The sequence below is a fragment of the Aquarana catesbeiana genome, linkage group LG05 (assembly GCF_042186555.1).
Source record: "Aquarana catesbeiana isolate 2022-GZ linkage group LG05, ASM4218655v1, whole genome shotgun sequence".
Lineage (NCBI taxonomy): Eukaryota > Metazoa > Chordata > Amphibia > Anura > Ranidae > Aquarana > Aquarana catesbeiana.
In genome coordinates, this window is record NC_133328.1 from 432,403,163 (window position 1) to 432,417,902 (window position 14,740).

General features: G+C 43.4%; 1 protein-coding gene across 1 annotated transcript; it reads left to right on the forward strand.

Moving 5' to 3' along the window:
- The first annotated feature begins 11,335 nt into the window (after nucleotides 1-11,335).
- Nucleotides 11,336-13,206, forward strand: LOC141146042 (mitochondrial import receptor subunit TOM5 homolog). The gene is made up of 2 exons (XM_073632803.1): nucleotides 11,336-11,408; nucleotides 12,977-13,206. Exons 1-2 carry the CDS (start codon nucleotides 11,336-11,338, stop codon nucleotides 13,165-13,167), a joined length of 264 nt encoding a protein of 87 aa, XP_073488904.1. The 3' UTR covers nucleotides 13,168-13,206.
- Nucleotides 13,207-14,740: the final 1,534 nt, after the last annotated feature.

The following is a 14,740-nucleotide window of genomic DNA, read 5'->3' on the forward strand; positions in this document are numbered from 1 at the left end:
AATTATCCGTTCCCAAAAAAACAGGAGGGTAGAGGCTTCTACTCTCATATATTCCTGGTAAAGAAGCCTTCAGGAAAGTACCGCTTGATCTTGAACTTAAAAATCTTGAACAAATCAATACGGTACAAACATTTCAGGATGGATACAATCTTTTTAATTACGAAGTTGCTGACTTCTCAACAGTTTCTATGCCTGGCAGTGGATCTAGGGAACTTGGTATGGCACCTCCAATTCAGAGCTCTACCATTCGGACTTTCATCCTCTACCAGGATCTTCACAAAAATTATGGCGGAAGCTCTGGAAACTCTGAAGTTGAAAGGGATTTCAGTTGTCCCCTATCTGGACGATCTGTTCTTCGCAAATTCCAAAGAACAAGTCTTATTAAATCTCCAGACGTCCCAGGATCACCTGAAGAACTTAGGGTGGCTCCTAAATTTGGAAAAAAATCCAATCTGGAACCCTCACAGGAGATGACGTTTTTTGGGGTACACCATAAACTCGGTGCTTCAAAAAGTCTTTCTACCGCAGGAAAAAAAGGGAAAAGATCCAATCAGTGGTGAAACAGGTTCAGAACAACCTGTCAGTGTCAGCCAGGTCAGCTATGGCAGTGTTGGGTCTTCTTACAGCGTCGATTCCCGCCATTCAGTGGGCCAGATTGCATTCAAGGCCCCTCCAGTTAAACATTCTGTGAAGTTGGTCATATCAGGAACCATTAGAAAAACAGATAAACCTTTCCTTAAAGGTAAAGAGGGCTCTCTGGTGGTGGAGAAATCCATCCAACCTGACAAAAGGCCTTTCTTGGATCTCTCCTCCGGACAAGCGTCTAACAACAGATCCAAGTTCCTGGGGCTGGGGAGCCCACCTGGATGATCAAACCTCTCAGGGTGTCTGTTCCAAGTCGGAAGCCCAAAATTCCTCAAACTGGCGGGAAGTGAAGGCAATTTTTCTGGGTCTGAAGGACCATCATGTTCAGGTACTGTCAGACAACACAACTGCAGTAGCCTACATAATGAAACAAGGGGGAACCAGTAGCAAAAGGCTCCTAGAGTTGGCCAGTTAATTACTGACCTGGGGCGGAACAGAACGTGGCCTCATTATCAGCAGTCCACGTGAAAGGCTCTCAGAAGCTGCTAGCAGATCTTCTAAGCAGACGGAAGTTGGTGGAAGCAGAATGGAGCTTAAATCAAGATGTCTTCCTGATAATCTCCAAAGCTTGGGGGCAACCCCAAATAGATCTGTTTGCCAACCAACAAAACTCAAAAGTACACAAATTCTTCTCTCTCCACAGAGGAGATCAAGCAGTAGGCATAGATGCTTTCGCCCATCCGTGGCATTACCAGCTGTGCTATGCTTTTCCCCACTTTCCTCTGATACCACTAGTCTTAAGAAAGTTCAGAGAAGAAAAGGCCAATCTGATCCTGGCCACTCCCTTCTGGCCAAAAAGGCCTTGGTTCGCGGCTTTGTTAAATCTAGCCACGGAACCTCCTTGGAAGTTACCGTCCAGAAAAGATCTTCTATCGCAAGGGTCAGTGAACCATCCGGAAGTGGACTATTTTCAGTTAACAGCTTGGTTACTGAAGAAGACCTCTTGAAGGCAAAAGGACTATCTGACAAAGTAGTAGAAACCCTTCTTTCAAGTAGAAAAGAGGTCACTCGGGCCATATACATGAAGGTCTGGAAAAAATTTAACTCATGGTGTGCGTCTAAAGGCCTGCAGGTTAAGAGTTTAGTGTCCGTACTTGAATTTCTCCATGAGGGAATGGAGAAGGGACTGACAGCTAGCACTCTGAAAACTCAGGTGGCGGCTTTATTTGTTTATTTTGAAAGAACTATATCCAAAGAAGCTTTAATTTCAAGATTTTTCAGGGCACTAGCACGAAACAGGCCAGTAGCCCTTAAAGATTTTCCCAGTTGGGATTTGTCTATTGTTTTGCAGGGTCTCTCGGGAGCTCCATTTGAACCCTTAAAAGAAGCATCCTTGCAGAATTTGGTTCTCAAAACAATTTTTCTGGTGGCCATCACCTCTGCAAGAAGAATCAGTGAGCTCCAAGCTCTGGCAGTTACAGAACCTTTTCTGAAAGTTTTTGCAGACAGTTGTCCTTCAAACGGACCCAGTGTTTCTTCCTAAGGTTTCTTCTACTTTACACAGATCACAAGAAATAATCCTGCCCACTTTCTCTTCAACTCCGACCAAACCAGGAGAAGAAGTTTTTCATACTCTGGACTTGAGGAGATGTTTGTTACACTTCCTTACAGTAACCAAAGAATTCAGAAAATTGAATGCTCTTTTTATGGTTTTCTCAGGCTCACGCAAGGGAGAGAAAGTTTCCAAAAGTACACTGAGCAGATGGCTTAGATTCTCAATCATAGAGGCCTATAAAGCTAGAGAAGAAATACCCCCTTTAGGTATTGCTGCTCATTCTATAAGATCTACGGCAGTTTCCTGGGCTGAAAGGGTCGGTGCTACGCCTGAACAAATCTGTAAGGCTGCTACTTGGTCCAGCTATTCAACATTTCTCTGACACTATTGGTTGGATTTACTGTCCGCCGCAGATCAAGCCTTCGGCAGGAAGGTACTGCAGGCAGTAGTCCCACCCTAGGGTAAGTTTCTCGGTTATCCTCTCCAAGGTTGTCCTGAAAGGCGATTTGAGAAAGGCATAGTTAGACTTACCGATGACGGTATTTCTAAGAGCCTTTCAGGACAACCATTACTTCCCATCCTTTGTTTATCTTAGAAGTGGTTTTAAGTGTCTATCATGGTTGTTTGGTGGTTTTCTGTGCTTTGTTTTCCAGTTGTCGGAGACCACACAAACACTGAGGCCATGGTGGAAGAGAAGGGATTTAAAGGCTGCATGTGATTCAGGTGAAGAAGGCATAGCTACGCTCTCTCCAAGATTGTCCTGAAAGGCTCTTAGAAATACCGTCAACGGTAAGTTTAACTATGCCTTTTTTTTTTACTCTTTATTATATTGCAGCCATTTGCTAAAATCATTTAAGTTCATTTTTTTCCCTCATTAATGTACACAGAGCAACCATATTGACAGAAAAACACAGAATTGTTGACATTTTGGCAGATTTATTAAAAAAGAAAAACTGAAATATCACATGGCCCTAAGTATTCAGACCCTTTGCTCAGTATTTAGTAGAAGCACCCTTTTGATCTAATACAGCCAAGAGTCTTTTTGGGAAAGATGCAACAAGTTTTTCACACCTGTATTTGGGGATCCTCTGCCTTTTCTCCTTGCAGATCCTCTCCAATTCTGTCAGGTTGGATGGTAAACATTGGTGGACAGCCATTTTTAGGTCTCTCTAGAGATGCTCAATTGGGTTTAAGTCAGGGCTCTGGCTGGGCCATTCAAGAAAAGTCAGGGAGTTGTTGTGAAGCCACTCCTTTGTTATTTTAGCTGTGTGCTTAGGGTCATTGTCTTGTTGGAAGGTAAACCTTCGGCCCAGTCTGAGGTCCTGAGCACTCTGGAGAAGGTTTTCGTCCAGGATATCCCTGTACTTGGCCGCATTCATCTTTCCCTCAATTGCAACCAGTTGTCCTGTCCCTGCAGCTGAAAAACACCCCCACAGCATGATGCTGCCACCACCATGCTTCACTGTTGGGACTGTATTGGACAGGTGAGATGAGCAGTACCTGGTTTTCTCCCCACATATTGCTTAGAATTAAGGCCAAAAAGTTCTATCTTGGTCTCATCAGACCAAAGAATTGTATTTCTCACCATCTTGGAGTCCTTCAGGTATTTTTTAGCAAACTCTATGCGGGCTTTCATGTGTCTTGCACTGAGGAGAGGCTTCCGTCTGGCCACTCTGACATAAACCCCCGACTGGTGGAGGGCTGCAGTGATGGTTGACTTTCTACAACTTTCTCCCATCTCCCGACTGCATCTCTGGAGCTCAGCCACAGTGATCTTTGGGTTCTTCTTTACCTCTCTCACCAAGGCTCTTCTCCCCAGATAGCTCAATTTGGCCAGACGGCCAGCTCTAGGAAGGGTTCTGGTCATCCCAAACATCTTCCAGGATAATCTTAAGGATTATGGAGGCCACTGTGCTCTTAGGAACCTTAAGTGCAGCAGAAATTTTTTGTAACTTTGGCCAGATCTGTGCCTTGCCACAATTCTGTCTCTGAGCTCTCCAGGCAGTTCTTTTGACCTCATGATTCTCATTTGCTCTGACATGCACTGTGAGCTGTAAGGTCTTATATAGACAGGTGTGTGGCTTTCCTAATCAAGTCCAATCAGTATAATCAAACACGGCTGGACTCAAATGAAGGTGTAGAGCCAGTGTGATAGTTTTTCTTTTTTAATAAATCTGCAAAAATGTCAACAATTCTGTGTTTTTCTGTCAATATGGGGTGCTGTGTGTACATTCATGAGGAAAAAAAATGAACTTAAATGATTTTATTTATTTATTTCAGGTACTTATATAGCGCCGTCAATTTATGTAGCGCTTTACATATACATTGTACATTCACATCAGTCCCTATCCTCAAGGAGTTTACAATCTAAGGTCCCTAACTCACATTCATACATACTAGGGACAATTTAGACAGGATCCAATTAACCTACCAGCATGTCTTTGGAGTGTGGGAGGAAACCGGAGTACCCGGAGGAAACCCACGCAGGCACAGGGAGAACATGCAAACTCCAGGCAGGTAGTGTCGTGGTTGGGATTTGAATCAGCGACCCTTCTTACTGCTAGGTGAGAGTGCTACCCACTACACCACTGTGCTGCCCACACAGCAAATGGCTGCAATATAACAAAGAGTGAAAAATTTAAGGGGGTCTGAATACTTTCCGTCCCCACTGTGTGTATGTGTGTGTATATATATATATATATATATATATATATATATATATATATATATATATATATATATATAATAAAATACACTGCAGCTAACTGAATCACCTGCCTGCCTGAAGTAGATTAGAAACAGTACACCAGGAACGGACTGCAGTGAGATCTAGCTAAACCGGATACAGTGGATATATATATATATATATATATATATATATATACCAGTCTGATGTCTGACTGTATATATATATATTAAATACACTGCAGCTAACTGAATCGCCTGCCTGAAGTGGATTAGAAACAGTACACCAAGAACGGACTGCCTGCTCAATCTAACGCCAGCAACACACTACACAGGGCCGATGTGCAGGCGGCCTTATATAGTGTGGGGCGTGGACTTAACCCCCTGATCCATAATTGGCCAAAGGCACCCTGCCGTTGGCCAATTATGGCTCTCTTTGCTGACGGCGCTGTGATTGGTCAAAGCATGTGAGTCATAGTGCATGCTTGGCCAATCATCAGCCAGCAATGCACTGCGATGACACAGTGCATTTGGGGGCATGAGACACCGCACAAATTTGGCATGAACAGGCGATGTTGGAGTCAAACTCTAGTTCGACTCAAACAGAAAGCTCATCCCTAGAAGCAAGTGGTTGGGAATGGTAGATTCAGTCACATACAGTGTTTCTGTTGCCATAAAATGGGACATTTTGCTAGACTGTGCTATACTTTAAAGACTGGACAACAGCAGGCCTGTGTTCCCAGGACAGCACGGAGAAACATGCAAGTTTATTTGTTGCGTTGGAAGTCAATGCCTTTCCGTGAAAGTGTTTCAAGACAACAGTGGGTACCCTAGAATAGTTTTGCAGTTAGAACTGGGGACATAGAGAAATGTGAGCAGTGAGCTATGTTTTTGGCACAGTTGGAAGAAACATATAATCTGCTTTGTCTCTTACTCTTTTCAGGTACTGAGCATTGAGAGGTGGAGCAAGCAAAGCAGATGACCAGGCTAGATGGGAGGCGGCAGACCAGAAGAAAGTCTGAGAAAGATGGAGTTGATTTCCTGATGGTGGCTGAATTGGAGTGGACTTTCATCTGAGTATTTCCTTATGACCAGGAGGAGGACAAGAGACTTTCATCATCTGGACTTTCTTTCCACAGACTGCCAAGGACATTGCTAACCCTCAAAGGAATGTTGCAGCCTTCCAGGGACAAGAAAGTCTGACCGCCCAGAAGATACAGGGGTCAAAAGGCTAGATGGGAGGAGGCAGACCAGAAGAAAGTCTGAGAAAGATGGGGTTGATTTCCTGATGGTGGCTGAATTGGAGTGGACTTTCATCTGAGTATTTCCTTATGACCAGGAGGAGGACAAGAGACTTTCATCATCTGGTCTTTCTTTCCACAGACTGCCAAGGACATTGCTAACCCTCAAAGGAATTTTGCAGCCTTCCAGGGACAAGAAAGTCTGACTGTCCAGAAGATACAGGGGTCAAAAGGAAAAATTTTCCTCCCATTTACAATATGGGGGAGGGTGGGGGGTTATTTTGCCCTTTCCTGGACAAAGGCTTTAAGAGATGTTGAAGTTTCATATTTTATTCCTATATTATGCTATAAAGCCAAGAGGTGGTATATGTTGGCATGGCTATTTGTAGTGATTTTATAGCCCCCCTACTGGTCCTATGAATGTTTCAGTGGGCTCCTGAGATTTTGGATGATCTCAGGTTTTTGCTTGCCTATGTTGCTAATTACTGGGTCTTTCCTAAACCATATTCCTACCCATGTTTGTATATATGTTTCTTTTGCCTTTATGTTTGATGCTTTTTTAGCTATAATCAGTTTATCCACTGTATTTGAAATTAGCATACTAACCCCATGACTTTAAAGTTAGTGTCACTTAATGTTCCCCCTGTATGGATCTCGGTTTATTATTATCATTATGGTCAGCCGATTATATATAGGAGATTCATGCTCCAGGTTTTTATTATGTTTTTTGTCTATGGAACGTATTCAGTTCTTAGTTCCACATCAGAGCTTCCTGTGATGGGTCGCTTCCAGTTTTGTATTTATTATACTTCTGGGATATGGAACGCATCCAATTTCCGCATGTCAGGTTCTTCCGCTCTTATAAATAAACATCATCACACATCACAACCATGCCCCTGAAGACGCATGTTGATGACGAAATGTTGGGTGACACCAGAAACGAGTGACGCTGGACGCGGATGGACGGAGACACGGAGGGCATCTTGATGGTTAGAAGCGCTGGTCGCTTCTCATTGCTTTTCTACCTCTCAGTAAATGTGAGCTTATTTTACCATATTTTTCCAATAAATATCCCTTATCAAGAAGTCTGCGCAATGAGCATTCCTTTTCTACCTTTTACATGTATATGATCCTCGAGCTACCACTCGCCTATTGGAATACACCTGGCAATTTATCCTGTTGAGAGGAGGGGCTCCTAGGATTTTCCATCTGGTCCATTGGGAGAGGGATGCTTTGGGATTGCATGTGCAGTAAATCGCTCTTTAATCTGGAATGATCGTTCCTATTATCATCTGGTTACATACTATGTGTATAGCCCATACACTGATGGTAAGGGTCAGTTATTTTGGGTGAAGGTGATGGGCTTTCTTTCCCTTTCAGAAGTTCCCTCCATGGTGGATTCCGTTCATTAGAAGTTTTTCTCCTTGGTTACTATTGCTCTGATTGGCTCCACTTTTCCTTACACATAGATGAACTTTCTACTATGAACTTTATATTGTTTCATTTTATTTCATGTTTTTGAGCACTGCACCTTTTCTCTATATTACTTAATGTGAAAGGTCTGAACTCTATCAGAAAGCAATTGATGGCCTTGAAATAGTTTAGATCCTCTCTAGCTGACATTATCTTTATACAGGAAACACATTTTAAAAATGGGGCTCTTTCAAATTTGCTTCAAAAAACATTCCCCTATGCTTTTGTAGCCTCGGATCCCTCTGGTACAGCTAGTGTGGCAGTTCTTATGAAAGCCACTTGCCCCTAAAAAAGTGCTCTTCTCTAATCTAGACCCTCATGGTCATTATGTTTTATTAGATTGCAGATTCCTGGGTAAACCTTTAGTGCTGCTAAATGTCTACATGCATAATTCTAACCAAATTGCATATCTATCGCAGCTTATGGATAAATACTCACCGTCCATTTACCATTTTTGGTGGGGATTTTAATTTGGTACTGTCCCCCTCCAGAGACCAACAGCCTCTCTCTGGGAATCTGCAGTCTAAACAGATACTTAGTCAATCTACATCTTTACAAAAATTGTCAAGAAATTTCCATTTATTAGACTCCTGGTGGAATGAATATCCCCGTCGTAAACAGTATACTTTCTTTTCCCCGGCCTATTGGATGTACTCGAGGCTAGGTTACTTTCTCATTTCCCCACCTATGCTACAAACAATGGTCTCTTCTGAGATAGATGATATTGCCTAGTCTGACCACTCCCCCATATTACTGAAAGTATTGCTGGCCAATTCTAGTCCTAAGTCCTGCTATAAATGAGACCCTCCTCTCTCATGCTGCTACTCGAGATCAACTAGCCCAGGCATTTACAGAATATTTTGTTCTTAATACGTGCATGGCCACTAAGGTGTGTACCTTACGGGAGGCCAATAAGGATTTCCGTTGCATCAGAGGGGGGTGGGGTCACCTGTACACGTCACTGGGAAACCCAGTGTTTACCTTTGTCAGAGGGGGATGGGTTCACGTGACGGGTGGCCCCGCCCTCAGCTACATAAGAGCTGTCAAGCTAGCGCCACATCATTGGCTGGGTGCCTCCGGCGGAGGCAGGATCTTGTGCGTGTTCCTCGCTGGGGTCGCTGGAGATCATCCATCGCTGGAGATTGAGAATTGGATTACATTGCTGGAATAGGAGCATGGATTTGTTGGATTACATCGCTGGAATCTTTTATTTTTTATTTTTAATAAAGGACTTGTCCCAAGCCGTCTCCTGTGCTTTTTTTAACATTTTGACACTTTCCTTTTGTGAAATGGTAGGGGTACAATGTACCCCTTACCAATTCACATAGGGGGGGTCGGGATCTGGGTGTCCCCTACCAGATTCCGATAAGCCCCCCGCCCACAGACCCCCACAACCACTGGGCAAGAGTTGTGGGGATGAGGCCCTTGTCCCCATCAACATGGGGACCTCCTCCCCATGTTGAGGGCATGTGGCCTGTTATGGTTCAGGAGGGGGGGCGCTCTCTTGTCCCCGCCTCTTTTCCTGCAGCCTGTTAGGTTATGTGCTCAGATAAGGGTCTGGTGTGGATTTTTCGGGGGAACCCCACTGCATTTTTTTTTTTATTTTGGCGCGGAGTTCCCCTTAATATCCATACCAGACTTGAAGGGCATGGTAATGGAATTTTGGGGGACCCCCATGCATTTTTTTTTTTTTTTAATTTTTCAATGACTTTTATGTGTATTGTAGGGACCGACAATTCATTAATAGCCGGCACTAGCGCTAGTACTTTTAAATGACTTTTTTTCCTTTAAATATTTCACTTTTATTGTTTCACTTTAAGCATTATTAAAATCACTGCTCCCATAAAAACTGCCGTTTTTTTTTACATTGATACATGTCCCCTGGGGCAGGACCCAGGTCCCCAAACACTTTTTATGACAATAACTTGCATACTAACCTTTAAAATTAGCACTTTAAATTTCTCCTATAGACTTTTAAAGGGTGTTCCGCGGCTTTTCGAATTTGCCGCGAACACCCCAAATTGTTCGCTGTTCAGCGAACGGGTGAACAGCCAATGTTCGAGTCGAACTTATGTTCGACTCGAACAGATAGCCCATCCCTACTTACAACCCACATAGCAAATGTTTTCACTTTGTGTAATAGTAAGCTTTATAATAGTCACTCACCTGAGATTTGTGCTCCGTTTATAAAAGACAATCTCACACATTTTTTGTCTTCTTTTAAGCAGACACGACCTTCTTGACTGCTGATATTTCATTTGAGGAATTGTCTGCAGTTATTAAAGATCTCCCACTGATAAAATGCCTGGGCCTGATGGTCTCCCTTATACTTATTACAGGGAATTTCTACTCATCCTAGCCCCCCCAAGTTAATATCTTTTTGCAACTCCTTACTTAAAGGGGAATTTCCAAACCCTCAATTCCTTTATTCCTATTCACTGTCATTTTGAAACCTGGAAAACATGCCACCTCCCCGTCTAATTATAGACCCATCACTCTTTTAAACTCTGAATACAACAGTTTTACAAAAATCCTTCCCAATAGACTATATAAGATACCCCAACACCTTGTACACAGAGACCAGGTCAGTTTTGTTCTAGTAAGACAGGTGTTAACATTTGACATACAATAGATTTGGTAGGTGTGGTGATGAAGTCCCAGGAACCCACTTTACTTTTAAGGTTAGATACTCAGAAAGATTTTGATAGGTTGAGTTGGCCAGCATGCATGTTTGCCATGTTGAAACATTTGGGCTTTAGGGGACCTTTCCTCAACCACTTCCCGCCCGACCTATAGCAAAATGATGACCGGGTGGTGATTTAATTGTTCCAACTGGATGTACTATGACGTCTTCAGAACAAGCCGCCCGCGAGCGCCCTGGGGGGTGTACAGCACGGTGATCGGTGGTGCAGTGTGTCGCTCAGAAACATTGCATCGCTGATCATGGTAAAGAGCCTATGATGTAGGCTTTTTACCATGTGATCAGCTGTGTCCAGTCCCAGTTGATCACAGTGTAAATAAGAAGTGCCGGTTATCGGCATTCCTCTAATCATGTTGACAGCGTGTAAGTAGAGGAGACGATAAGCAGCTTTTCTGACGGGGGATCTGCACTGATAATCAGTGCATTGGTTATCAGTGCAGCCCCATCAGTGATGCCCGCCAGTGCCCATCAATGATGCCCACCAGTGATGCCAATCAGGGCCCATCAGTGCCAGCTTTCAGTGCCCATCAGTGATGTCTGTCAGTGCCTCCTCATCAGTGCCGCTTATCAGTGCTGTCTATCAGTGCCCATCAGTGCTGCATATCAGTGCCGCCTATCAGTACCCATCAGTGCTGCATATTAGTACCTTCTTATCAGTGCCCATCAGTGCCCATTAGTGCTGCCTCATCAGTGCAGCCTATCAGTGCCCGTCAGTGCAGCCTCATCAGTGCACATGAGTGTTTGTTTAGCAAAAAATAAAAAACTCAGCGGTGATTTAATACCACCAAAAGAAAGCTCTATCTGTCAAAAAAAAATTATAAAAATATTGTTTGGGTACAGCATTGCATGACTGCGCAATTGACATTCAACGTGTGACAGCACTGAAAGATGAAAATTGGCCAAGCCTCTTTGTAAACTAGCTTTCCTTATCATTGGTGCTCACATTTAATTAAATACTTAGGTGTTTATATCACCCCATCATTCTCTACATTATAGCAGGCTAACTTTGTTTCCATGCTTCAGGAGATTAGTAAGTTGCTTAAACAATGGAACGCCTTTCATATCTCTTTTTTTGGCAGGATCTTTGTTTTAAAAATGGCAATACTTCCAAAGCTACTGCACTTGTTTGAAACACTGCTCGATCCTGTTCCTATATCCCAGTTAAGGGGTATGCATCACTCTTTTACAAACTTTATCCGATATGGCAATGCTCATAAGATGCCCAATTCTATACTTTTTTTATTTAGATCAGGAGGTGACATTGGAGATCCTGATTTACGTATTTAATTATTATTATGCTACACATGCCATAAACTTCATGGCCAACCTTACACCCTTTAAAAAGGTGGACGGAAATTGAGTCAGAATGCATATATCCGATATACCTTTGCTCTTTGATTTGGCCTATGAACACAGCAAGTTACAATGCTTTGTGCTAATCCCTTTTGGAGCCTATGCTCTTTAGTCTTAAAGCGGAGTTCTATCCATTTAAAAGTCAGCAGCTACAAAAAGTGTAATCAGACACTCACCTGTCCCGCGGTCCAGCGATGTGGGCAAGCGAAGCCCCGTTCCTCTCCCCCTCCTCTCTGCAGCGCTGGCATTGGAACTGTGGGCGCCCAGCTGTGGCTTGACAGCCGGGCAGGCACTGCACATGCGCAAGCCACACTGCGCACTGTGATTGGCCGGCCAATCTTCTGGGACCTGTAACGTGTCCCAGAAGATTACAGGGAGGAAGGGGGAGAGGTGAACTTCCTTCCAGCGCCGCGGAGCCCCAGGAGGAAATAGGAGCTGGATGCCTCTAAAAAGAGGGTATCCGATCCCCACCCAAAAAAATGACATGCCAAATGTGGCATTTTTAAACAGCCAATCATGGCCTCAGATATACCCTTGGGCCCAAGCCGCTGTCTTCCAGTTGAAACATTTGGTCAACCCAGCAACCAATAAATTATGTTCCTTTACAATGTTCCTTTAATCCGCTAAAAAAATATTCCTAGAACCTTTTTCTATTCTTATCTACAATTTAGGCATTACTTCTCCACCCTCACATCTGCCTTAATGTGGGAGCACCCACCCTATTTTAAACATATTTGCCTCTTAGGCCCATCTCAATTTAAAGAAAAAACATTGTTTAACAGGTTTACCATTGAAAAAAACTATCCACTAATATTTTAACTTTTAACTTTTTCCCCTCCACTGGTGAACCTATAAGCCTCTACCCTTAGACCAACTCTTGTCTATTATTGCAATTGTTAGACAAATTAAATATGATGGCTCCGTTAATTTTTGATAAAATGTGGACCCCTTAAGACCAGTCTACACACGGTAGATCTCCTCCCAATGAGATCTCCTTTTAATGCCAATCCATATTATACCAACTGTGTCTATCTCCACTGATGTTTAGCTTGTGCATTACTTAATTGTAATTCTCAGAAATTCTATGCTCTGCTTCCTCATCCACATAGACAATTTTGGTTCATGTTTTTTATTGTGTTTGATGACCCTAAGACAGTCTTCATGATATTTTGTTTTACATGTGTTGTAATATCACCTTATTTAAATGCACTGCTAAAACTTAACTGCTAATGCTTTGTATTCCAAAGCATCACCCTGTTATTTATGATGTTTCTATCTCTTTACCTCATTGAGGCATTTTATGCTATGTTTTACTTGTTCATGTTTAGTCTTTCGATTAAAACTTAATAAAAACACAATTATTAAAAAAAGATTGTCTATAAGAGCCTCATGCGGAGACTCGCCTACACATACCGTCATGTTCTCGATTAGAGGGTCTGGGGCCCAAAGCTGATCCCGAGGAGCTGCACGCTAAGATGCGGCAAGATGTCATCAGCTCTGTGCGGAATTTCCTCATCTATGTGGCCGTGCTGAGGATCACTCCATATATCTTAAAGAAACTGGATAGTATATGAAGATATGAATTCCTCCACTTCAGAAATTCTCTGGACTAATTGTACAAACTAAAAACTGAGTTATTTAAAGTGCAAAATTACTTGTTGGATTGTTCATCAAGAAAATTCAATGTCCCTATATGCAAGAATCTACTTACATGACCAATCTGTACATTGACTGTATGTCACACGCTGGAGGTTTAAAAATATTGAATATGGAAAGGAAAAGGAATGGTTCTTCAAAGAGGCTCCCCAGCAGGCACAATGATCTGGCATTGTCACGTACCTGGTGGTAGAGCCTGATATGCAGAGGAAGGCCTCTCTTACTCCTCTGACTCAGGGCCCCTGATAGAGCAGACAGGAAGTGTAGGAGTGCAGAGTCGCATGAGTGCCTGGCAGGATCATTGATAGCAGAGCTGGGCTGAGACTCCGGGTAAGCTGTGGAGGAATGCAGACACTACAAGAGTCCAAGAACGGCAAGCAGGAAACTGGAACAAGCTGGTACTGGAACACCACAGGTAGAGGAGCTGATGCAGCTGCAGCAGGGATGGGAGCCCTTCCAAGGCTGAAAAGAAGGCAGGTACAGGCCAGCCTGATCATACACAGGTGGACACATCAGGAATAGGAGCAGAGACTGGAGAAGAGTCAGGCTGGGTCGGTAACTTGCTGGCAGCCAAGTATCAGAAGGAGCAGGCAGGTGCGGAGTGAGGGACAAGTATGCAGGCAGAAGGCAGAGGAACATCAGGAAGCAACCAGGTCACAACGGAACAGATATCAGATATGGTAGGCAAGAACACACAGGAAACACTGTAGATTAGACAGCAAGGTTCACATGTGACAAGGTGAACCTTGGTTTAAAAAGCTTTCCCGTGCATGCGTGTGCGCACGCACATAGGCGCCCACGATGGCGCACCAACAGGTCTGGATTGACTGTATCTGGCAGGATCTTCCTGACAGGCATAGATTGCAACCCAAGAGGCTTTTGATGACCATCATGTATGTCAGAAACCTGAACAGATACAGGCACTGTCCCTTTTGCATCATTCAGTAAGAAACTGATTTATGTTTTTTCTGGGAGTACCCCTTTGCTTACAACCTGTTGAGGGCCCTGAAACCAGAAAGTCTTTGTGCCATAGACAGCCATCACTCACTTTGGGTTGTTGAATGTACTATTCTGTGGAGCATTTGCACAAGGAGACATTGATGGAAATTGGCAGGTGATTTGTTGCTTTAAGGGCGCTTTGTGGTGCCTTATCAGATAGAGGGAGATGCTGTCCATTGAGGACTGTCGCAGACTGGTCTACTGTCTGCTCAGAGACTAAAACCTTATGGGGCTTTAAAGAGGAAGAGGATGTCTGAAGAAGATTTCCCCTTTCCCCACTCTCCCTTATGTGTCTTTGTCCTTCAAAAAAACTTTGGGCCTGTAAACCCCCCTATCCCTCTTTCCTACTGTATCCCCATCAGACCCATTGTTTGTTGACATGTTTAAATTGTTTGATTTTGGTGCAGTGCCATGTAGAAAGTGTGAGACGGGTCTAACTCTGGCACTGAACATCTAATATTGCTTTTCTAGGGACTTTGGTGGTAACTTAGG

Excerpts from the sequence above, each read along its gene's own strand:
- LOC141146042 (XM_073632803.1), top strand. The coding sequence starts at position 11,336 with ATGGCAATACTTCCAAAGCTACTGCACTTGTTTGAAACACTGCTCGAT. Across the intron at positions 11,409-12,976 it reads TCCTATATCCCAGTTAAGGG|AGCCTCATGCGGAGACTCGC; the intron begins GTATGCATCACT and ends ATTGTCTATAAG.